Source organism: Heterodontus francisci, chromosome 8 (assembly GCF_036365525.1).
Source record: "Heterodontus francisci isolate sHetFra1 chromosome 8, sHetFra1.hap1, whole genome shotgun sequence".
Classification (NCBI taxonomy): domain Eukaryota; kingdom Metazoa; phylum Chordata; class Chondrichthyes; order Heterodontiformes; family Heterodontidae; genus Heterodontus; species Heterodontus francisci.
Genome location: NC_090378.1, coordinates 74,624,361 through 74,650,912, shown reverse-complemented (window position 1 = coordinate 74,650,912; position 26,552 = coordinate 74,624,361). Strand labels below are relative to the sequence as shown.

The window sequence follows — 26,552 nt, the reverse complement described above, 5'->3', positions numbered from 1 at the left end:
CACCGGATCTCTATCAAGCAAAATTTGTCACCGAGCCACATAAGGCAATATTAGGGCAGATGGCCAAAATTTTGATCAAAGAGGTAGATTTTAAGGAGCATCTTCAAATCGGAAAGCTAAGTAGAGCAAGGGAGAAGTATGGGAGGGGGTTCCAGAGCTTAGGCCCTAGGCAGATGAAGGTAGGCAATAATGGTGGAGTGATTAAAATCAAGGATGCTCAAGGAGGCCAGAATTAGAGGAGCGCAGATATCTCGAGAATTGACAGGCTGGAGGAAATGACAGAAATAGGGAGGGAAGAGGCAATGTAGGATTTGGAAACAAGAATGAGAATTTTAAATTCAAGGCATTGCTTAACTGGGAGCCAATATGGGTCAGTGAGCACACAGGTGATGGGTGAAAGGAATTTGGTGTGAGTAAGGACACGGGTAACAGAATTTTGAAGTTTCCAAAAAGGATCATCAAACTTCACCACCAGGTCCCTTTTCAAAAGTCATACAGTTGCAATTTAATTAAACTCTTTTGCTCTGTGAACTTGAATATTTTTTAATACTGATGCCATCACAGTTTCTGGCTTTGAAGAGTACTGAACTTGACAGTTGCAATGAGTTAACAATTAGTTATTGTTAAAACACCCTTCAGTTTATAACCATCTCTCTAGCCCCGGAGTTGGTACCCCAAATGGCCTCAGAATTTGTCATTTAAAATACAAATGGGTAAAATAACCAGTCGGTGGACACAAAGAGTTTGGTGGAGTTGGGAAGGGGGTGGTTCTAGGCAGTCAGACTACTACTAAAGCTATTTATTTCCTTCTGGGTTTCTCCTTCTCTCCTGATAGTGTTGATTCTTACTGCAGGTGAAACCCAAAGGCATAAGCAGCTTCTAAAAGCTGCCAGGATTGCCATTCCTCATGTCTAGATCAGTGGGTCTCAATTTCATTTGGTCGAAGAACCTCTTTTCAAATAGATTAATAATCATAGACCATCTATCTAAATTATAATACTATATCATACTCAGTGCTTGAGCGAACTTGTATTTTGGCACCCTTTCTTTGAGTTTAAGTACATAAAAATTTTTAAAACTCCCTTCTCTTGAACAGGGCTGAAATCAAACGGCACCCAACACCAGCCTTGGCAACCATGGGTGTACCTGGTGATCTTTCTGCCGCTCTCAGCACTCCTCCATGCACGCTCCCCTCTGAGATGAGGCAGCCAGTTCAATCTGTGCTGCACGTATGGCGGCCACACTCTGCTCCTGCCTCCTGGCTTGCACATTCATGCCCCTCTTGTAAGTCGAGATGGGCCACTAGTTCAGACACAACAGCTTAGAATATGGGATGTGGGTGTCGCTGGCAAAGCCAGAATTTGTCACCCATCCATAATTGCCCTCGAGTAGGTGGTGGTGAGGTGTCTTCTTGAACCGCTGCAATGTATCTGGTGTAGGTACACCCACAGTGCTGTTAAGAAGGGAGTTCCAGGATTTTGACCTAGCAACAGGGAAGGATTGGCGATGCAGTTCCAAGTCATGATGATGTGTGGCTTAGAGGAAAACTTGCAGGTGATGGTGTTCCCATGCATCTGCTGCCCTTGTTCTTCTAGGTGGTGGAGGTCGCAGGATTGGAAGGTGCTATCAATTGAAGAAGCCTTCGCGAGTTGCTGCAGTGTATCTTGTAGACGGTGCACACTGCTGCCACAGTGCACCAGTGATGAAGGGAGTGAATGTTTAATCTGGTGGATGGGTGTCAATCAAGAAGGCTGCTTTGTCCTGAATGGTGTCGAGCTTCTTGGCTGTTGTTGGAGCTGCTCTCATCCAAGCAAGTGGAGAGTATTCCATCACATTTCTGACTTGTGCCTTGTAGACAGTGGACAGGCTTTGTGGAGTCAGGTGGTGAGTTACTCCCTGCAGAATTCCCAGCCTTTGACCTGTTCTTGTAGCCACAGTATTTACATGGCTAGTCCAGTTAAGCTTTTGCTCAATGGTAATCCCAGGATGTTGATGGTGGGGGAATTCAGCGATGGTAATGCTACTGAATGTCATGAGGAGATGGTTAGATTCTCTCTTATTGCTGCTGGTTATCGTGTGGCACTTGTGCGGCTTGTACAGTCTGCTTCAGTATCTGAGGAGTTGCAAATACTGCTGAACAACATGCAGTCATCAGCAAACGTCCCCACTTCTGACCTTATGTTGGAGGAAAGGTCATTGATGAAGCAGTTGAAGATGGATGGGCTGAGATCACTACCACGAGGAGCACCTGCAATGATGTCCTGATTGGCCTCCAACAACCACAACCATCTTCCTTTGTGCTAGGCATGACTCCAATCAGTAGAGTTTCCCCCGGTTCCCATCGACGTCAATTTTGCTAGGGCTCCTTGATTCCACATTCTGTCAAATGCTGCGTTGATGTCAAGAGCAGTCACTCTTAACACACCTCTGTTAGAGGATCTATAAACTGCTCCAGTAATTGTTTTCTGTCCCATGTTGTTTCTTCACTCCACCCAAAATGATTCTGCATCTGAATTTTCTGCAGCAACTCGCAGCAACTCAACAATCCTTATGTTACAACCGACCGCTCCAGTCAAAGCTCCCAATCAAAATATTAAATTCTGATTGTGCTGGGAGAAACGCACTGTTAATTCAATCCCGTCTCTCCACAGATCGCCTAACATAGCATTTTAAACTTTCCAAATTAAAGGAAGACCCAGCTAAATGGTACTATCTATTAACCCCCGAATGAGGCTAACCAAACCAGTTGTCTTTATATCAACAAATTGACTGTTTAAATAGAAAAACTAAATTCTTAAACACAGCTACGACATAAACAACATTTAAAATAGAAAAAAATTAGAGTCCTTTCAAATTTACAGCCCAATGTTGCTTGAAGTGCTCACAACTGTCTGATGGGGAAAAAAGGTTCTTCAAAAGGAGAATAGTCCATAGTCGAATTCCAGCAGTAAGTGATGCTTTCCTTCGACAGTGATGAATTTCAACAATTAATGACTTGCAAACACTTTTTAAATGAATCAATCTGGCTTTAGAATTTTTGATTGATAAAAGATTGTCACAGTCTAACTTCCCTTCCTTCAGTTTTAATTATCAAATATCTCTGTTAGCAGACTAAATGCTCTTCCTTCAGTTGAAATGGACTGAGAGCACTGTCTATGTACTCTGTTAGAACAAAATTGAATTGTAACAAATGTATCTCTCTATGCTCAGTGGCTGTATCCAAGGCAACAAGAATGTACCCTTTGAATCACAGTCTCCGAATGTCTGTGTCCAAGGCAGCGAGAATGCTCTCTGACTCAGTCTTTAGAGCTTGCTGCCTTAAAGCAGTACGGCTCTTTTCCAACCTTAAAGGCACACCACATATTTCCCGGAGAAAAAAAAAAAGACAGGATCACGAAATGCATTTCATTACAATGAATTACAGTGTAAGTGTATGTTTTTTACCGTGGGCCTTCCGACTGTTTTTGCTATTGGCTAGGGCTAGTATTCTGTCATTTAACACCCTCCTTGCACTAACACTTTGTCTTTCACCACACCATTAACACACTCTTAGTCTTTGTCTCATGACCTCCTTGTCAGTTATTCTCTGTGACCCACTGTCCTATTAACATCTTCCCATTTGTTCTCTTTTGCCCCACTCCCACTTTATTTGCTTAAAACCTATTACATTTCTAACCTTTGCCAGTTCTGCCGAAAGGTCACTGACCTAAAACTTCAACTTTGCTTCTCTCTGCACAGATGCTGCCAGACCTGCTGAGTATTTCCAGCACTTTTTGGTTTTCTTTCAGATTTTCAGCATCTGCAGTATTTTGCTTTTACTTGAGATATGTTGGATAAAAGCCTTGGATGGATGTGATAAACTGGAATGAAATGGAGCTTGCTAGTGTAATAATGCCAATGCTTTGTTTTGTATATCGTAACTGTGCAAACGTTTAACATTTTGTTGCTTGAACATGCTATTGAACTACACTATTTTGAAGTAACCTCCTGGTTAGTTGTACAAACAGAACAAGTGAAAGACTTAAATTAGCAGTAATAAAAACAAGAAATGCTGGAACCACTCAGCAGGTCTGGCAGCATCTGTGAAAAGAGAAGCAGAGTTAACGTTTCGGGTCAGTGACCCTTCTTCGGAACTGACAAATATTAGAAAAGTCACAGGTTATAAGCAAGTGAGGTGGGGGTGGGGCAAGAGATAACAAAGGAGGTCTAGACTGGACCTGGCCACATAGCTCACCAAAAGGTCACGGAGCAAAGGCAAACAATATGTTAATGGTGTGTTGAAAGACAAAGCATTAGTACAGATTAGGTGTTAATACACTGAATATAGAACAGCAGCAAATGCAAACCTGAAAAAAAAGTGGGTAAGCAAACTGAATAAACTAAGATAAAATGAAATAAATGCAAAAAAAGATTGTACAAATGTAAAAAAGAATGTAAAAACAAGGAAGAAAAAAGAACTAAAAATGAAAGTAAAATGGGGGGCTGTCATGCTCTGAAATTATTGAACTCAATGTTCAGTCCGGCAGGCTGTAGTGTGCCTAATCAGTAGATGAGATGCTGTTCCTCAAGCTTGCGTTGATGTTCACTGGAATACTGCAGCAATCCCAGGACAGAGATGTGAGCATGAGAGCAGGGGGGAGTGTTGAAATGGCAAGCAACTGGAAGCTCAGGGTCCTGCTTGCGGACTGAGCGGAGATGTTCCCCAAAATTCATTTTCACAGCCACATCTCCTTCCTCAGTGACTGTCTCCGGCTCCGACCTATTCCACGTGGATTCCAACTGCAGTTTCACCCATCATGCTTTGAAACCACCCAGGATCACAGGTATCTCCGAGAAATACAACGTTCCTCGGACTGCTACTCTCGCTGCATCCTGAGATCCACACTCAGTGCTATGCGCCGCCACATGCACACACTGGACCTCTCTCTCCAGCAGCACTGCCTCACCTTATCTCAGAGCTGTTCTACTCCGCAGTTTCATTTCATCTTTCGTCTCATCTGACGCATTAACAAAAATCATTTTTTCTTCCTTTCAGGTGTTAAGGAACGCAAGCTCCAGCAGCTGATGGGGACTAATGCCCCTCCAGATCCTCCTTCCGCTTCACTTCCCTCTGACCCCACCCCTTCTGATCTGACCCCTTGCCGTGTATTCACTATACCCTCTGACCTCCCCCTCTCTGATGCTGAGCGTTCTGTACTCAGCAAAGGTCTCAGTTTTATCCCCTTACGCCCCCACCTCAATGAATTTCGTGCTTGGCATGACGTTGAGCTCTTCTTCCGTCGCCTCCGCCTCCGGGCTCACTTCTTTGACCAAGAGTCCTTCCCCCGACCAGCAGACCCATTCACCCGCCTCCAGCATTCTCCCTCTACCTGGACCCCTCCCCATGGCCTCTTACCCGCTCTTGATCTCTTCATTGAAAACTGTCGGCGAGACATTGGTCATCTCAATTTCTCTGCCCCCCTCACTCACTCTAACCTGTCCCCCTCTGAACTTTAGGCACTCCGTTCTCTCAGGTCCAACCCCGACATGGTCATCAAACCTGCAGACAAGGGTGGTGCTGTTGTCGTATGGCGTACTGACCTCTACCTTGCAGAAGCTCAATGCCAACTCACGGAAACTTCTTCCTACCTCCCTCTGGACCATGACCCCACCACCGAACATCAAGCCACCGTCCAAAGGACTGTCACTGACCTCATCTCCTCTGGAGATCTTCCCTCTACAGCTTCCAACCTCATAGTCCCACAACCCCGGACAGCCCACTTCTACCTCCTTCCCAAAATCCACAAACGGGACTGTCCTGGCAGACCCATTGTGTCAGCCTGCTCCTGCCCCACTGAACTTATTTGATTCGATTAGAGATACAGCACTGAAACAGGCCCTTCGGCCCACCGAGTCTGTGCCGACCATCAACCACCCAATTATACTAATCCTACACTAATCCCATATTCCTACCAAACATCCCCACCTGTCCCTATATTTCCCTACCACCTATCTATACTAATGACAATTTATAATGGCCAATTTACCTACCAACCTGCAAGTCTTTTGGCTTGTGGGAGGAAACCGGAGCACCCGGAGAAAACCCACGCAGACACAGGGAGAACTTGCAAACTCCACACAGGCAGTACCCAGAATCGAACCCAGGTCCCTGGAGCTGTGAGGCTGCAGTGCTAACCACTGCGCCACTGTGCCGCCCCCTATTTCTTCCTATCTTGACTCTATCTTTTCTCCGCTGGTCCAGTCTCTTCCCACCTACATCCGTGACTCTTCTGACGCCCGACGTCATTTTGACAATTTCCAGTTTCCTGGTCCCAACCGCCTCCTCTTCACTATGGACGTCCAATCGTTCTACACCTCTATCCCCCACCAGGATGGTTTGAGGGCTCTCCGTTTCTTCCTGGAACAGAGGCCCAATCAGTCCCCATCCACCACCACCCTCCTCCGCCTGGCTGAACTTGTTCTCACATTGAACAACTTCTCCTTCAACTCCACGCACTTCCTTCAAGTAAAAGGTGTCGCTATGGGTACCCGCATGGGTAGTTATGCCTGTCTTTTTGTGGGATATGTCGAGCATTCTTTGTTCCAGTCCTACTCAGGCCCCCTCCCCCAACTCTTTTTCCAGTACATTGTATCGGTGCCGTTTCCTGCTCCCGACCCGAACTGGAAAACTTTATCAACTTTGCTTCCAATTTCCACCCTTCTCTCACCTTTACATGGTCCATCTCTGACACTTCCTTTCCCTTCCTTGGCTTCTCTGTCTCCATCTCTGGGGATAGGTTATCTGCTAATATCCATTATAAGCCCACCAACTCCCACAGCTACCTGGACTACACTTCTTCACACCCTACCTCCTGTAAGGACTCCATTCCATTCTCCCAGTTTCTCCGTCTCCGACGCATCTGCTCTGATGATGCTACCTTCCATGACGGTGCTTCTGATATGACCTTTTTCCTCAACCGAGGATTTCCCCCCACTGTGGTTGACAGGGCCCTCAACCGTGTCCGGCCCATTCCCCGCACCTCGACCCTCACCCCTTCCCCTCCCTCCCAGAACCTTGACAGGATTCCCCTTGTCATCACTTTTCACCCCATCAGCCTCCATATCCAAAGGATCATCCTCTGCCATTTCCGCCACCTCCAGCATGATGCCACGACCAGTCGCATCTTCCCCTCCCTTCCCCTGTCAGCATTCCGAAGGGATCGTTCCCTCCGCGACACCCTGGTCCACTCCTCCATTACCCCACCACCTCGTCCCCGTCCCATGGCACCTTCCCCTGCAATCGCATTTACCTTCTCTCTCCTCACTATCCCAAGGCCCCAAACACACCTTTCAGGTGAAGCAGCGATTTACTTGTACTTCTTTCAATGTAGTATACTTTATTCGCTGCTCACAGTGTGGTCTCCTCTACATTGGGGAGACCAAGCGCAGACTGGGTGACCGCTTTGTGGAACATGTCTGCTCAGTCCGCAAGCAGGACCCTGAGCTTCCGGTTGCTTGCCATGTCAACACTCCCCCCTGCTCTCATGCTCACATCTCTGTCCTGGGATTGCTGCAGTGTTCCAGTGAACATCAACGCAAGCTCGAGGAACAGCATCTCATCTACCGATTAGGCACACTACAGCCTGCCGGACTGAACATTGAGTTCAATAATTTCAGAGCATGACAGCCCCCCATTACATTCTTTTTTACATTTTTAAAAATTTTTTTTTCCATTTATTTCATTTCATCTTAGTTTGTTCAGTTTGCTTACCCACTGTTTTTTTTCAAGCTTGCACTTGCTGCTGTTCAATATTCAGTGTATTAACACCTAATCTGTACTAATGCTTTGTCTTTCAACACACCATTAACATATTGTTTGCCTTTGCTCCGTGACCTTTTGGTCAGCTATGTGGCCTGGTCCAATCTAGACCTCCTTTGTTATCTCTTGCCCCACCCCCACCTCACTTGCTCATAACCTGTGACTTTTCTAATATTTGTCAGTTCCGAAGAAGGGTCACTGATCCGAAACGTTAACTCTGCTTCTCTTTTCACAGATGCTGCCAGACCTGCTGAGTGGTTCCAGCATTTCTTGTTTTTATTTCAGATTTCCAGCATCCGCAGTATTTTGCTTTTACTTAAATTAGCAGACTTAGTTTAGAATAGATTTGTTATTACAACAAGTTGGTAAGCAAGATAAAGGTGATATGGGCCCAAGCCTGGAAAATCAGAGTTGTTTTTAACGTAATTATTCATTGTTCGGATTTACTGATCACAGCATGTGATCAACAGACGTGGTATCTAACATTCATTCTTATAAGTAAACAGAAATGTCATCATTGCTATGCCCAACACTTAAACAACTGATTTACAACCAATTAGCTTCAAAGAGAGTAAGTCAAGATTCCTGGTATCTTCCCTGGCCCCCAAGTGCTACCTTAGAAGTTTGATGCATTTAGAAACTTCTTAAATTACACAGCTAAGTTTTGGTTTCATAGAAGTGTAATTTTGTTTTTAATTTATAAAGATTCAAAATTAGATGTCCCCTTCACTTTTTACTTTTTTCATAATGCTTTAAGTAGAATAGCAGCAGCAATGTTTAACATGGTTCCACGATCAGACACATTCTGATGTCTATACCATGCGATTCATGATTCAAATATATCTTCGGAATATTAACAATGAAACAAAGAGTCAGCTATAGGGTATCAATGTACATTTGGTTTTGATTTTACTCGCTCAAATAAAAAGAGTACAGTTTAATGAAATCAGAAAGAAAAAGGAAGCTAACAGACTCAGATGTCATCAGGTTTCATGAACTACCTAATTTGGCAGTGATGTTTTGCCTATACTATTGGCTATGACAAAAATGTGGACATCACACCCAAGTTAAAAGCAAAACATTACATGAAGTTATACAGTCCAATTTTGTTTACAACTTTTATTTCCAATGGTGCCTCAATTTAAGTGGAAACATCAATCTTTCTCGTTACACTACATATCCATGTATATGATTTCATACATTCATATTAAAGAATGACCAGGATTTCAAGTTGTTAATGGTACAATTGTCTGAAATGTATTAACTTGAAAAATTCTGTAGATTAGAATTCAAAAGAATTAAGGTACAATAGTGCAGAAGCTAGTGTTGACTAGCAATCCAGAGGCCTCAACTAATAACCCAGAGGTAGTAAATACAAATCCCACTATGACAATTTCTGAATTTGACTCAAGTTTAAAAATTACCTAGAAATAAAAAGCTGGTATCAGTACAAAAAAGCTGGAGGATTGTCATAAAAATCCATTTACTTATTTAAAAACTGATTTACGAATGTCTTTTGGGAAGGATACCTGCCATTCTTACTTGGTCTTGTCTCAAAACAACCCCAGTCCCACGCAAACATGGTTGATTCCCAACTACCTTCTGAAAATGGCCTAGCAAGTTATTATGTTGCATCAAACTGCTACTAGCAGTTCAAGACGACGGCCCACCACCACCATCTCAGGGCAACAAAGAACAGGCAATAAATTCCAGCAATGCCAGCAACACCTAGATCCCAAGAATTAATCATTAAAAAAAAGTTGGTATTGATGGAAATTTAACACCAATTACTCTAAGGCTTACTTCTTTCTTACTTTCTGATGCTTTTACATTTAACTAGCTCATGCTCAATGGACAGTTCCAGAAAAATGTTTTTTAAATATTTACTTATTTTTCACCCATCATTTAAATTGCTTCCCATCTCAATTGGTCCACAGTTAACACTTTCAACATATTCCAAAATCTATGTATTATTTGAAGGTATATCTGTCTTTCTAGCTACCAAAATAGACAAACTATATCCCAATAGTAAGTCTTGTGTTAGACCAAAGTCATCTTTAAATGGAAATCCATAATCATGAATGAAATCCATCCATTTTGTTTCTAACTGTATATCCTGGTTATATCACAAATATGCTGAAGTTATGGTACAATGTTTTATCAGGAAGCAGCTGACTGGAATAATAAATTTTATGTTAGTTCACATTACTTATATTTATGACTATTTTGAAAAGTAAAAAGATGCTTTCAAGTTAATAGTTTTTTTGTGTGCAGACAACTTCACTTTGCCAAGGATAAAAATTGCTCATAATGTCTTCAAGAAACTCAACTGGATATTTCCTATTTGTACTTTCATGTTTCTAATTGATGGCTTTTCCCAATTGAATTTTCCTGGTCTCATGCTCCAGTTTTTGAAATCCATGATGTTATTTACCACAACCCATCCAACTCTTAGTTTTTCATTACTGTTACGAACACTGGACTTTGTGGTATGATTATGTTTTAGAAACAAAAATTAAAAACTAAAAACTAAATGTTGTGCAGAAAGGATTCAGAGGAGACATGTGACCTCACACCAAGTCTGTCCAGAAACAAGCCAGGGGTCTTGGTTTCCATGATTTTTAAAAAATTCTTTCATGGGATGTGGGTGTCACAGGCAAGGCCAGCATCTGTTGCTCATCCCAACTGCCCTTCACACCTGAGTGAAGGCCATTTCAGACAGCAGTTAAGAGACAACCACATTGCTGTTTCTGGAGCCACATGTATGCCAGACCAGGTAAAGACAGCAGATTTTCTTTCCTAAACAGCATTAGCGAACCGGATGCATTTTTATAACAATGATAGTTTCACGGCACCATTACTAAGACTAGTTTTTAATTCCAGATTTTTATTAATCCCATCAGCTGCCGTGGTGGGTGTGATTTGAACTCGTGTCCCCAGAGCATTACCCCAGGCCTCTAGATTATTAGTCTAGTGATATTACCACTACCCCACCGTCCCCTTCTCAAGGAATACAAGGAACCCAGATCAAAGACCCTTTTGAAAACAGAGTCCAAGGTTGTAACACCTGATGGATAATATCGCTCTCCCAGATTCTCAGAAAATAAACAGGGAGCCAGAAGCTTTAAAAATGCAAATTTGAGTTGCAATTGCTAACATCTGGAAACACAGGAAGGCACAGGTGGTTTTGCTATGGTCATACTTATGATTCCTAAATCTGGTAAAAGGCAAACAACTATTGACTTTTGTTCTTGTCAAATTCAACAAGCTTTCCTAAGTCTGACAGGCTGTAAGGAAGAAAGGAAGACAGAAAGACGAGCAGGGACAGCCTCAGAAGAGAGAAAGAGAAAACAACTGCTTCCTGAACAATGATACAGCAAAAGGCTAAGATTTGAACTTGGATCGAAGGCTCCAGGTTTGAGGAGGAGAAAAGACCAACAGGGTCACCAGAGATTGCCTTATTAACAGAAGACTAGTTGAAAAAGTGAGCGAAGAGGACACTGGTTTCGTTACGGACACTGGAGATCCAACCCCGTTACAGCAGGGAGGAGTTTGGGACTTTTAACCACAAGCATGCTGAGAAAACTGTGTACCGTATAAATGTGGTGTGGGGTTTTCAAGTGTGTTAATAAGTTAATGGGAAATACCTTTCTCTGTAATTTAGTGTATTAGCTATCTACTAAGTACTGTTTAGTTAATGTTGACTTTTAGTTTAGTTGTTGTAGTAAAAGTCTTAAAACGTGAAATCTTGTCATGTAATTCTTTGGTCTGGCGAGTTCATATCTCTTGTTTTAAAGTTAACGATCTCAACTAAGGTCATAACGGTACCAACATCTCCAATAAAAAAAAAGACAATGCCAGAGAAACTCTACAAGAGATTAACAATGCAACTAGAAACTAACTTTAGTATTTAAATCGAATCCAGCCAGGAAATGCAGAATCAATTAACCACATTTACAGGACACCTTGTAGTATCTTAACCTGCAGTAGTTGTGTAAAAATCTATTGATCTTCCTGAAGGTTACAATTTTAAATTGTAAACTCTCAAACATCAAACTGAAATCCATTAGATATGCCAAAAATAAAGCATATTATTTTATTCCTTTTTTTCTTGAGGCACCAAGGGTTGTCATAAACTAGAAGGAAAATGAAATAGGCATTTCGATATACACCATCTCTAGTCTGCTGTAGCTGTCAGGAAAAATAGCAACAGGAGACGACCATTCAGGGCCTTGAGTGTTCAACCATTCTATTAGATCATGGTTGATCTGCAGCTCAATTCCATTTACCCATCACTGATCCATATCTCTTGATAACCATACTTAACAACCTACCAAATCAGTTTCAAAGATTTCAGTTGATTCAACATCCAGAGACCAGAGGGGTGGAGTTATAGATTTCCACCATACTGTGTGTGAATAAATGCATCCTGATTTCTAACAGGCCTAACTAGATGTTTAAGATTACGGCCTCTTGTCTGGATTTCCCCCACCACGAGGAAAGTTTCTCTATATCTACTGTATCCCTTTAGCATTTTAAACACATCAATTTCCTCTCAACCTTCTAAACTCAAGGGAACACAAATCAATTTTATGCAATCTACCCTCATAATTTAACCCGTTTAGCCCCCCCCTCCCAAACAGCAGGGCCAATACATCCTTCCCACGATATGGTGCACAAAACTGAATGCAGTGCTCCAGATGGGGGCTGACCAAGGCTTTGTACAACTGAAGCAAAATTTCTGCCAACTAATTTTCATTATGAGCCCACCAGCTCCCACAGCTACCTCGACGACACTTCCTTACACCCTGCCTCCTGCAAGGACTCTATTTCATTTCCCCAATTTCTCCGTTGCATCCGTTGAGGATGCAACCATTCACAACAGCGCTTTTTATATGTCTTCCATTTTCCTCAACTAAGGATTCCCCGCCCCTCACTGTGGTTGACAGGGTCCTTGACCATGTCTGACCCATTTCCCTCCCTCCTAGAACCGCGATAGGGTTCCCCTTGTCCTCACATTCCATCCCCCGCCAGCCTCCATCTCCAAAGGATCATCATCTGCCATTTCTGCCACCTCCAGCCCGATGCCACTACCAAACACATCTTCCCCTCCCATTAGCATTCCAAAGGGACCTTCCTTCCGCACACCCTGGTCACTCCTCCATCAACCCAGACACCTCGTCCCCTTACCACACCTTCCCATACAATCGCAGGAGGTATAATATCTGCCCTTTTACCTCCTCTCTCCTTGCCATCCAAGGCCCCAAACACTCCTTTAATTTAGTATATGGTATTCAATGCGGTCATCTCTACACTGGGGAGACCAAATGCAGATTGGCTGACTGCTTTGCAGAACACCTCCGCTCAGCCCGCAAGCATGACCTGAGCTTCCGGTTGCTTGCCATTTTAATTCACCATCTTGCTCTCCTGCCTACATTTCTGTCCTCGGCCTGCTGCAGTGTGCCAATGAAGCTCAATGCAAGCTTGAGGAACAGCACCTGATCTTCCAATTAGGCACTTCACAGCAATTGAGATCAACAATTAAGAACAGAAGAACAAGGAGCAGGAGTCAGCCATTCAGCCCCTCGTGCCTACTCCGCCATTCATTACGATCATGGCTGATCGCATCTCGGCCTCAACTCCACTTTCCTGCCCGTTCTCCATAACCCTTCAACCTATTACTAATTAAAAATCTGTCTATCTCCTCCTTAAATTTACTCAATATCCTGTCATCCACCGCACTCTGGGGTAGTGAATTCCACAGACTCACGACCCTTTCAGAGAAGTAATTCCTCCTCATCTCTGTTTTAAATCTGCTACCTCTTATCCTAAAACTATGGTCTCTCGTTCTAGATTGCCCCACAAGAGGAAACATCCTCTCTATGTCTATTTTGTCAATCCTCTTAATCACCCTATATACCTCAATTAGATCTTCTCTCATTCTTCTAAAATCAAGACCGTAAAGGCCGAAACTGCTTCATATGACAAACCGCTCATCTCTGGAATCAATCTAGTGAACCTCCTCTGAACTGCCTCGAGTGCAACTACATCCCTCCTCAAGTAAGGGGACCAAAACTGTATGCAATACTCCAGGTGCGGTCTCACTAATGCCTCGTACAGTTGCAGCAACACTTCCCTACTTTTATACTCTGTCCCTTTATCAATAAATGCCAAAACTCCATTTGCCTTCCTTATTACCTGCTGTCCCTGCATACTAGGTTTCAGCAAATCTTGCATGAGGACACCCAGATCCCTCTGCACTGAAGCACTCTGAAGTTTCTCTCCATTTAGATAATTTGCCTTTCTATTCTTCTGACCAAAATGGATAACCTCACACTTATCCACGTTAAACTCCATCTGCCAAATTTTGGTCCATTCACCTAACCAATCCATATCCATTTGTAAATTTCTTATTTTTTTATTGCAACTTACTATCCCACCTATTTTAGTGTCATCTGCCAATCTGGCTATAGTACCTTCTATCCCTGCATCCAAGTTATTAACATAGATTGCAAATAGTTGGGGCCCCGAGGACCGAACCCGGTGACACCCCACTAGTTACACCTTGCCAGCCAGAAAAAGACCCATTTAACCCGACTCTGTTTTCTTTTGGTTAGCCAATCCTCTATCCAAGCTAATAAATTGCCCCTAACCCCAAGTGATCTTACCTTGTGTATGAACCTTTTGTGCAGCACCTTATCAAATGCCTTCTGGAAGTCCAGATATACTACATCGACAGGATCCCCATTATCCACTTTGTTTGATACAGCTTCGAAGAACTCTAGCAAATGAGTCAAACATGATTTACCCTTCATAAAACCACGCTGACTCTGATGGATTGCATTTTGACTTTCTAAATGTCCTGTTATTACTTCCTTAATAATGGATTCTAACAATTTCCCAACGACAGATGTTAAACTAACTGGTCTTTAGTTTCCTACTTTCTGCCTCCCTCCCTTTTTGAATAAGGGCGTTCTTTTTTCCAATCCACTGGAATCTTTCCCACATCCAGGGAATTTTGAAATATTATAACCAATGGATCCACTATCTCCGCTGCCACTTCCTTTAAGACCCTAGGATGTAGTCTATTAGGCCCTGGGGACCTGTCTGCCTTCAATCTCAATAGTTTGCTCAGTGATTTTTCCCTAGTGATGATGATTGTTCTAAGTTCCTCCCTTTCTATAACTTCTGCATTTCCTGTTACTATTGGGATGGTACTAGTGTCCTCCACCAGGAAAACTAAGGCAAAATACTGATTTAGTGTCTCTGCCATTTCTGTGTTCCCCTCTATTAACTCCTCTGTCTCATCCTCCAAAGAACCAACATTCACTTTAGCGATTCTCTTTCCTTTTATAAACTTATAGAAGCTTTTGCTATCCATTTTTATATTTTGCGCTAGTTTTCTTTCGTAATTTACCTTTGCTCTTTTTATTACTTTTTTTTAAAACTAACCCTTTGTTGATCTCTAAAAGTTACCCAATCTTCCAGCCTGCCACTGGCCTTTGCAATATGGTATGCCGTAGTTTTTGGCTTTATGTTATCCTTAACTTCCTTGCTTAGCCATGGATGTTTTTCCCCCCTCTTACAATCTTCCTTCCTCTCTGGAATATATTTTGGTTGGGAAGAATTGAATATCTCCTTAAACATCTGCCACTGCTCATCAACTGTCCTACCTTTTAGTCTTTCTGCCCAGTCCACTAGAGCCAAATCTGTCCACATGCCTATGTAATTACCCCTGTTTAACACTCGTGTGGGACTCCAGTTTCTCGCCTTCAAACTGAATTTGAAATTCTAGCATGCTATGATCACTCTTCCCTGGAGGATCCTGAACTATGAGATTAATCAATCCCACCTCATTACACAATACCAAATCTAGAACAGCCTGCACCCTGATTGGTTCCACAACATAATGCTCCAAAAAACAATCTCTAATACATTCAATGAACTCTCCCTCGAGGCTACACTTGCCAATTTGATTAATCCAGTCTAAATGCATATTAAAATCACCCATGATTATTGCCATACCTTTCGAACAAGCCCCCAGTATTTTCTGGTTTATAATTTCCAGGTTAATACTTCAAGATGGCTCCTGGGCTGGAAGCTCCCTAGGAAGCTCCCTTGCTGTTCAACTCTATCCATGGCCATCTGCTCCCATCCCTAACGTTTTCTCCCCCAATCTGCCCTCTTAAACTGTTTAAATTCCCCTGGCTCTTTAAATCAGTTCATTTTAGCCCTATCTAAAAGTTAACAGTTAGTTTAGTGTATGGTACCTGGGCCCACTGCCCTCCCCCAGCCACACCTGCTCTTTGTTTTCTCAATGAAATTGATCCGGATGAAACTGACGAGAACAGCTGCCGATACTTTAATCTCCGATCCTGCTGTCTTCACAGTCCAGAGTGTCTGCAGCCACGGCATGCGGTAAGTCCATTGAGGTGAAGAAGGAGCTGCGGGACCCGAGAGAAGTCCTGTGAAAAGGTGCCCCGAACACCCAAAACATCCACGAACGGCCCCCCCGGCCGCAACTTCAAAGCGCCCGCGGGAGATGGCTCGGAGAGCATCTGCAGCGCACTGTCGGCAATGCTGCATGCCTTTATTTAAACCACTGCAAAAAAAAAAACCCTTAGCAAATGTAATCACCTCTAAGTCTGCCAAATGATGCTTCACCTCCCGAAGGACGTGGATGAGCTTTCCGGACGTCGATGGTGGGCACTGAGGAAATGGCTTATTACCTGCACCAGATTCCACCCCCCCTCCCCCCCCTTTCACCCCCCCCCACCCCCGTCCCCTTCCCTGCTCCACCCTCTCAGCTCACCCCCTCACAACCCCGTCCCAGCCCACCCCCCCCTCGCACCATCTTCACCCCGCACCCCCTTCCCCTGCACCCCTCCCTCTACCCCTCCCCCTTGCATCCCCTCCTCCCACCGGCACCATCCTACACCTGTGTAGGGGCCCCAACAACCCCACTGCCTTGTGGGCGTCTCGGGAGAGACCAAGGCTAAGGGAGTAAACCCTAACAGAAAATCCGGAGCGGAACCCCGTAGGCGGTCATGTGTCACCTTTGGCATGTTTCCGGCAGTTCCTGCAGCCATACTGGTGCCAAACGTCGTGTCCTGCACTCCTTTGGACCCCACCAGAAAGGCCGAGAGGGGGGTTTTGACGACTGGGCAACTCTCAACCTCCATAAATTTGCCCAGGCATGCGCCATGGAGAGGTCACTCCATAGTTGCCTCACAGCGACTGAAACAACACGGAAGGCAGCAGTTACGGGTTATAAGTCCAGAGAAGAGCCTGTCACTCCAGAATTGGCCTTTATAGCCACTCCAGGCGCTGCTTCACAAACCACTGACCACCTCCAGGCGCGTATCCATTGTCTCTCGAGATAAGGAGGCCCAAAAGAAAGACTGTGCCCCACTGCAGAACTACTGTTTGGGGACCTATAGATTACTCCCACCAGGGACTTCTTTCCCTTGCTATTTCTTATTTCTACCCAGACTGATTCTACATCTTGATTTCCAGTGCCTATATCATTTCTCACTACAGCACTGATCTCTTCCTTTACTAACAAAGCTACACCACCTCCTTTTCCTTGCTGCCTATCCTTCCGAAATACTGAGTACCTTTGGATATTCAATTCCCAAACCTGGTTTCCCTGCAACCAGTCTCCGTAATCGCCACTAAATCATACCCACTCGTCTCTATTTGCACTGTTAACTCAATTATTCTATTCTGAATGCTTTGTGCATTCAGATACAAAGCCTTTAAGTTTGTTCTATTATCAAATTTTCCTATTCTTGTACGATTTCTTGGTGCAATATGACGGTCACACGTTCTGTCCCTTCCTTTTATTTTCTGGCAACAATCAGCCTCATCACTAACCTGCACTCCTACCTTCTTCTTTAACTTTGACTTTCTAATCTGCCATGCAACTGAACCCTCCCCCCAACTATTTAGTTTAAAGCCCTATCTATAGCCCTAGTTATGCGATTCGCCAGGACTCTGGTCCCAGCATGATTTAGGTGGAGCCCATCCCGTTGGAACAGCTCCCTCCTTCCCCAGTATTGGTGTCAATGTCCTATGGATTCGAACCCATTTCTCCCACACCAATCTTTGAGCCACGCATTTACCTCTTTAATCTTATTGACCCTGTGCCAATTTGCTCATGGCTCAGGTAGTAATCCAGAGATTACCACCTTTCTGGTTCTGCTTTTTAATTTAGCCTCGAGCTGCTCATATTCCCTCATCAGAACCTCTATCCTCGTTCTACCTATATCGTTAGCACCTACGTGGACCACGAAAACTGGATCTTTCCCCTCCCACTCCACGTTCCTCTGCAGCCCAGTTGAGATATCCTGAACCCTAGCACCAGATGGGCAACACAACCTTCGGGACTCTCGATCCTGGCCACAGAGAACAGTGTATATGCCTCTTAACTATACTATCCCCGATTATGACTACATTTCTCTTTTCTTCCCCCACTTGAATGGCTCCCTGTACCACGGTGCTATGGTCAGTTTGCTCATCCTCCCTGCAGTCCCTGCTCTTGTACACACATGAAACAAGAATCTCGAACGTGTTGGACAAGGACAAGGGTTGAGGCTCCTGCAACACTACCTCCTGGATCCCTCTACCTGCCTCACTCATAGTCACACCCTCCTGTCCCTGACCACTGGCCGAATTCCAGGTAGTTGATCTAAGGGGTGTCACTGCCTCCTGAAACACAGCGTCCAGGTAACTCTCCCCCTCCTTGATGTGTCGCAGTATCCGAAGCTCAGACTCCAAAACATCAACTCTGAGCCGGAGTTCCTCCAGCAACCAACACTTGCTACAGATGTGGTCACTAGGAACCACAATGGGGTCCACCAGCTCCCACATCATGCAGGTACAACACATCACCTGGCCTGCATCTCTGTTTTATTTAATTAGATTTTAATTTTTTTAAATTTCCCACTGGTCTTTAGTTCTTTAATCCGCTTTAGTTTTTAGTTTATATACTAATAAATCGATCAAGTCTTACTCTATATTTGATTTCAATTTAAATTAAAAGCTTAACTGAATACTCACCCCAGCTGCTTTGTTTCCCTGCTCTCACTGTTGAATGTGATGTCACTCTTTGATTTTTTTCCTGGCTCCAATCCCGCTCCTCAGGCTGCACTCCTCTCTCTTCGTCTCTCTGACTGTGGTTTGGCGCGCCTTTTGAACCCTCCGCTCCTCGGACTGCGCATCCTCTCTCTCTGTGTCTCTCCAACCGTGGTTTGCCGCACCTTTTGAACCCTCCGCAACTTGGGCTGTGCTCCTCTCTTTCTCTAATCATGAACCCCATTTTGATTGTTTTTTGTTTTATTTTACCATGTGCTGGTCTTAAACTTGTTTTCCATGTTTTTGCTTTTGATTCTAGACAAATGCTTTGTATTTTACTACAACTATTAGCATTCCTGTGAGGAAAACCACACATGCCAAGAATGAGGCATATTAATTTTGTCATATGGAACATTAATTTTAAACTCTTACTGGACAGAAAACATGGCAGCACCTGCATTCGAAAAGGACAGTGGCTGGAAACATTTGCATTCTAAGAGACAGTTGCCTGGAGAAGACAATGGAACTGCTCCCTGATTCAATTAACCGAAATGGATTTTGATCATCAGACATTGAATGTGTAAAAAGCCTACATTTCATTCGTCCCACCCCACTGAGGATGTCTATTAAGATGGACAATCCACAAACTGCAGGAGTGGTTGTTCCAAATAAGGGGTCAGTCACATGACTAACCCGCTGACCAAATTGTGCTCACAGAACAGTTTGAGGTTAGACTGCAACTGAACTTGAAGGAAGACAGCATCTCCCTGTCTCTGTCTCTCCCTCTCACGTAAAGACAGGGACCCACGGACAAAACTAAGCCAAAACAGAAAACCATTGAAACAAGTTTGAAAGAGTGCACTGGGCCCCAACGATATGGCAAGGCTTAACTGCAATCAAAGATTTTACGTCAAACTCAAAAGACAGTAAATGAACTCCAGCTATTGCTTCAAACATTTTCCCTTGATTCTTTCTCCCTTTCTGTCTCTATCTGCGTGTGGGTTTATCGCGCATGCATGCTAGCGTGGTCACATCGCGTATTTTTAGTAGTTTTAACCGAATTAAAGTTTTAAGGTTAATAAACTTACACCTTTCTTGTTTAAATCTTAGAAAACCTGTCTGGTTGATTTCTTTGCCATTACAATTGGAGAGCAGTGAACAAGGATTCACTGAGGGGAAATTAAAAACACGGTGTTTTAAAAATTAAACCCTGTTACGGTCAAACCAGGAAAAGGCTGAGAAGGAACCCCCAGACCCCTTTCTCACCTGGTCGTAACAACTCCCTTTTGCCTTTTCTTCCATTACATCTTTCTCATTTAATCTCTCCCCCTCTCTGCCCTATCACAGACCTTTCTTTTTCTCCCCTCCCCCCTTTCACATGCTCAAAACCTAGTACATTTCTAATCATTGCCAGTTCTGAAGGTCATCAATCTGAAACGTTAACTCTATGCTGCCAGATCTGCTGAGTATTTCCAGCACTTTCTGCTTTTATTTTATGAAGCACGAGTTCCTCATTTTTGAATTCCAATCCATTTGAGATAGCAGCCAATAGTCCACCAACCTTTTTGATTACCTTTTGTACCTGTGCACTAGTTTTTGGTGATTTGTGTACACGAACACTGAAATTTCTTTGCTCCTCCATAGCTCTGAGTCTCTCGACATTAACAAAATATTCAAATTTTTCTTTTTCAGACCCAAAGTGGATGACCTCACACTTCCCCACCATGAACTCTGTGCCACAGTTTTGCCTACTTACTCTGTCTATATCCCTTTGTAAGTTCCTGCTCCTATCTGCACAACTTACTGGACCTCCTAATTTAGAGAGGCGCACAAATATTTAACTGGAATCTTGTACCTGCTTGTCTGGTTCACTGTGTTCAATGACTAATAGGTGTCAATTAGATTCTTCCAGTAATATTCAGGTGGAACAGGTCAATTTGTTCCCAAGCCAAGGGAGGCCGAGCCATTCAATTCAAATCAAATACATCTTTTAAGTTGTATGATTGATTGGTAGTTCTTAATATATCTTCAAAAGGAGTGTGAATGATATATCTGAAGCTGAATTTCTCCCAGGTAGCATTCGCTCTGAAGCCATCACACAAGATCATAAGGGTTTTGGTTCGACCCCGGAGTTATTACATTCAGCTAGGTGTTGGGTGGGTAAAAGTATACTCCAGACAGAGGGTTTGCTTTTGCGGGGTTGTCTGTGATACTGAAGCTGAAGAAATTATTCAGTGTCATTAAGGTATTTATTGAACACAACTTGCTGTGCTTCAAAGTGTTGAAACGTTTGAAACACGCATTATAATCTCACGATAGTCTTATGCTGAATTGAAAAAATGTGAACCTTGCAAATTAGCAACAGTTACCTCAGAAAAATTAAAGTGCTGAAACACATGCATACTCATTTCAAATTTTTGTTTATATGAAGATGCTGACATGGTATTTCTACAATAATGAGCTTGAATAATGGATACTGATCAATATGCAGAGACCAATTACAAACCTTTGGTGCAGAAGTGAACTTCCCAGAAGCTAACTATAAGAAATAAAACTGTACAAACTGGAAGTACATGGAACTGCTGAGTAGTAGGAAGAGAGTAACAACACTCAAATGCCCCTTTTAAAGAGCATACCACCAATAGGTAGAAAAACAATTAAATGCCTCATTGTTAACTGAAAAATTGATTCTACTACAATGAAGACCAAAACCACATACTCAAGATTTAAACATATAACTGTAGCAGTTTAAGAATCATACCTTGAGTCATACCAGAACAAGGGCTGATTGCAGTTATAGTGAATTGGAAGGTGGGATCAAATCATTGTATTAAAAGTACAAAAATATTTTACAACACGTCTTTTCATATACTGGCAGTAATCTATCTGAACATGCTAATGTTTAGAGACATCACTTTTTGTAGCAGTTACTGACACATGCATTTTTAAGATAAGGCTTTAGATTTTTTTTAATGAACTTCATTGCGCATTATTTTCTGACAATACTTAAGAAATGTGAAGTTTCAGCTAAAATTTGTACCTCATCATAAAAAAATCGGAAAATTAATCTCCCCCAACTGCACTTCCCATGGTACTGCAGTTTGTTGTCACACCAGCTAAGCGTACCTGCTAAAAGGATGCTGTCCAACAAGGTCACCATTTTGAAATTGGTAATCACTTAAAAAATCTGGACTAATAGCTCCATCAGGGGGTAAAAGTCCATCTGCAAATAGAGTAACAAAAATTCATCATTGCTCATGGTTCAATTTTGCTTTACATCATAACAGGCTGATAATTTGCTCAAGTCATGCATATTGCCACTGATACTAGCTACAAGAACACACATTGATATGCTACCTTTGCTGATATGGTTGTACATACTTCATGCTTTAAAGGTCAAGGTATCTTGCAGGTAATGACAAGGGCGGGATGAAATATTAAGGCAAAAAGGCATCATAGTCTTACCGACATGGTTTCCAGGTTTCGTGTTTAGTTGGGCCACTGTTCTTTATGGGGCCTTGGGTGTCCTATCATCATTTCCCCATGCCTGTATATCACCGCAGACCCTTTCAGCAGAGTGCCCTGGGCTATTTATTTGCGAATGGCAATGGGAGTCATGCCTGATACAGCTCCATGAAGGGGAGCAGACTGCTTGGCACTTGCCCAGAGTGCTCATAAAGAGAGTGCACCGCAAATAGAATGTAAAAGTTGGGAATTTGATTCAAGTCAGAATTCGGTGCAGAGGAGGCAGGAGGTGCTGCTTTTTACCTCCAATACTTACAGTGGTTCATGTTACAGGTAAATATTTAATTTAATCTACCTATAACTTAAACTAAGATCAAGGAATTAGTTAAAAGACTAAAAACGATAAGCTAAGTTGATTAAATACATGAACAAATTCATTATATAACAGGGGGACGGCAGTGCAGGTTGTGTGCCGCAATTGCATCATGTGGCAGCTTGTGGTGAGCATTGCGATCCTGGACAACTACATCTGCAATAAGTGTCCGCATCTTGAGGAGCTTCAGCTCAGAGTTGTTAAGCTGGAGTCAGGAATGTAGATATTGCAGGACATTAGGGAGGGGGAGAATTACCTGGACACTTTGATCCAAGAGGCAGTCACACCTCTTGGGTTTGGAAGTGGTACAGGTCTGGTTAGTGGTCATAGACAAGAGGATGTGACTGTGAGTCAGGCAGATAAGGGACTCCAAATGCAGTGCTGGAGGAACCTCAGCCTTTGTTCTTATTCAACAGGATGAGGGAAAAGTCTGCAGGGTGCATGAGCAAACTGACCACGGCTCCACAGTACAGGTGACAATTCAAGTGGGGTGAGTGAAAAAGAATGCAGTAGTGATAGGGGACAGTCTGATCAGGGAAACAGATGCTGTGCTCTGCAGCCACAACCAGGAGTTCCAAAGCTGGTGTTGCTTGCCTGGTGCCAGGGTTAAAGACATCTCCTCGAAGCTGGAGAAGAACTTAGAGGGTGGGAGGGTAGGAGCCAGGTATTGTGGTCCACGTCAGAACCAATGACATAGGTGGAATGAGGTTTTGCTGAGGGAGTTTGAGGAGTTGGGGTTCAAATTAATAAGCAGAACCTAAAAGGTAATAATCTCTGGATTACTACCTCAGCCATGTGCAAACTGGCACAGGGACAAACAGATCAGAGTGTTGAATGCATGGCTCGAAAGTGGTGTGGGAGACAGGGCACTGGCACCAGTACTGGGAAAAGAGGGAGCTATTCCATTGAAACAGGTTCTACTTAAACCAGGCTGGGACTGGTGAATCATATAATTAGGGTTCGGGCTTCAAACTAAAAGTAGTGGAGGGCAACGGTGGGAGAGATCAGGTCAGGCGAAATTGATAAATCAAAAGAGGAAAGTTAAGGCCAGAGACGAGTGTAGCAATTTGGGTAAAAATAAGCAGAGTGTGACAGGAAGGGACAAAATGTTTAATGGTAATAGTGCATCAATGAATAAGGTCAAATGAGGGAAAAATGTGAAAAGTTAACATTAAAAGTGCTTAATCTGACTGCACAAAGCATTCGACACAAGACAGATGAATTAATGGCACAGAGACAAACAGATGAGAACTAATAGTCATTACAGAAGTGTGGCTGCATGGTGACCAAGATTGGGAACTAAACATTCCAGTTAACTGACATTTTGAAAAGACAGTCAAAATGGAAAAAAGGAGGGAGGGGTGGGCAACCCTGATAATAAAGGATGACATAAAGACAGGAGTGAGGAAGGATCTTGGCTCTGACAGCAGGAAATAGAGTCATTACAGGTGGAGATAAAAAATAGCAAGACTCTAAAAATGCTGGTGGGAGTAGTTTATCGGCCTAACAATAGTTACACTGCTGCACCCAGGATTAATCAAGAAATAAGAGCTTGTAACTAAGGCTGTGTGATAATCGTGGAGCAATTTAACCTTCATATAGATTCAACAAATTAAATTGACAAAAGTAGTCTGGAGGACGAATTCATGGAATGCATTAAAGACGATTTTCTGGAACAACCAGGGAAGAAGCTATTTTAGATCTTGTTTTGTGTAATGATACAGGGTCAATTAAAAATCTCATAGTAAGGAATCCTCTGGGAAAGTCTGATAGAATTCCATATCGAGGTTGAGAGTGATGTATATAAGTATTAAACTAGAATATCGAACTTAAATAAAGCCAATTACATTGGTATCAGGACTGCTCCCCTCCCCCCACCAACCCTTCTTTTTCCATTTTGACTATCTTTTTGATAATGTCAATTAAATAGAATGCTTAGTTCCCAACCGTAGTCATCATGTAACCACGCTTCTGTAATGACTTAGTTCTAACCAATTTGTCTCTGTTTGTACCATTAATTCATCTGTCTTGTGTCGAATGCTTTGTGCAGTCAGATTAAGCACCTTTAATTTTAACTTTTCACATTTTTCCCTCATTTGACCTTATTCATTGATGCACTATTACCAATAAACATTTTGTCCCTTCCTGTCACACTCTGCTTATCTTTTCCCAAATTGCTATACTCGTCTCTGGCCTTAACTTTCCTCTTATGATTTATCAATTTCCCCTTACCTGATCTCTCCCACACCCCCACCACTTTTGAAGTTTGAAGCCCTAGCTAAAGTAGATTAGATTAAAAGGTATAACAGTAGATGAGCAATGGCGCACATTTAAAGAATATTTGATCATTCTCAAAGAATCTACATACTATCGAGAAATAAAACTCCATGGGAAAAGAGATCCATCCATGGCTAACTGAAGAGGTTAAGGACAGTATTAGATTAAAAGAAGAGGCTTATAATATTGCCAAGAAGGGTAATAAGCCTGATAATTGGGAGAGTTTTAGATAACAGCAAAGGATGATGATCAAAAGTTGATAGAGGGTGAAAATAGAATGAGAGCAAACAACACAAAAATATAAAAAAGATTGCAAGAGCTTCTACAAGTATGCAAAAAGGAAGACAGTAGCAAAAATAAATTTGGATCGTTTAGAGACGAGAGGGGAGAAATTATAAGGATAATAAGAATAAGGAACTGGCAGAAATGTTAAACAAATATTGTATGTCTGTCTTCACAGTAGAGGACACAAAAACATATCAGAAATAGTGGGGAATGAAGGGTCTAATGAGAGTGAAAAATTTAAAGTAATTAAATTAGCAAAGAAAAAGTGCTGGAGAAATTAATCCCATTGAAAGCCAACAAATCCCTGGACCGGACGACCTACATTCTGGGATTCTAAAAGAGGTGGCTGCAGAGATAGTGAATGCACGAATCGTGATCTTCCAAAATTTCCTAGATTCTGGAATAGTCCCACTGGATTGGAAGGTAGCAAGAAAGGAGGGAGACAGAAAATAGGGAACCACAGGAACGTTCACTTGACATTATTATTCCCGCTGATCGGAGAATCTAAAACACGGGGGCACAGTCTCAGGATAAGGGGCCAATCATTTAGGACTGAGAGGAGGAGAAATTACTTCACTCAAAGGGTTGTGAATCTTTGGAATTCTCTACCCCAGAGGGTTGTGGGTGCTCCATTGTTGAATGCATTTAATGCTGGGATAGACAGCTTTTTGGTCTCTCAGGGAATAAAGGGATATGGCAAGTGGGTGGGAAAGTGCAGTTGAATCCTAAGATCAGCCATGATCATTTTGAATGGCAGAGCAGGCTCGATGGGCCATATGGTCTACTGCTGCTCCTATTTCTTGTGTTCTTGTGACATCAGTCATCGGGAAAATGCTGGAATCTATCATTAAGGAACTAGCAATGTGGCACTTAGAAAAACATATTATGATTAGGTAGAGTCAACATGGCTTTATTAAAGGGAAATCATGTTTAACAAATGTATTAGAATTTTTTTGAGGATATAATGACCAGAGCATATAAAGGGGAACAGTGGATGTAGTGCATTTGAATTTTCAAAAGGCATCTGATAAGGTTCCAAATAAAAGGTTGCTGCATAAGTTAGGGACTCATGAGATTTGGGGTATCATATTAGCATGGATAGAGAATTAGCTAAAGGACAGAGAATAGGTCATTTTCAGGTTTGCAGTTCGTTACTAGTGGAGTACCTCAAGGAACAGTGCTGGAGCCTCAGCTATTTACAATCTATATTAATGGCTTAAATTAAGGGACTGAATGTAATATATACAGATTTGCTGGCGATACAAAGTTAGGTGGAAA

At 42.8% G+C, this 26,552-nt stretch overlaps 1 protein-coding gene across 4 annotated transcripts in view; it reads right to left on the bottom strand.

The window, feature by feature from the left end:
- The window catches only part of kifap3a (kinesin-associated protein 3a), a 332,201-nt gene that overhangs the window by 75,223 nt on the left and 230,426 nt on the right, over positions 1-26,552 (bottom strand). For 2 of the 4 annotated variants that reach the window (XM_068037376.1, XM_068037377.1), the window contains exons 19-21: positions 22,001-22,097; positions 18,860-19,230; positions 16,378-16,400 (exon numbers count right to left, since the gene is read on the bottom strand). In XM_068037376.1, the coding sequence (XP_067893477.1) occupies positions 16,393-16,400; positions 18,860-19,230; positions 22,001-22,097 (476 nt within the window). In that variant the 3' untranslated portion in view covers positions 16,378-16,392. Of the gene's footprint in view, positions 1-16,377; positions 16,401-18,859; positions 19,231-22,000; positions 22,098-26,552 lie in introns of those variants that run through there. The other 2 variants (XM_068037379.1, XM_068037378.1) reach the window with 1 other exon arrangement.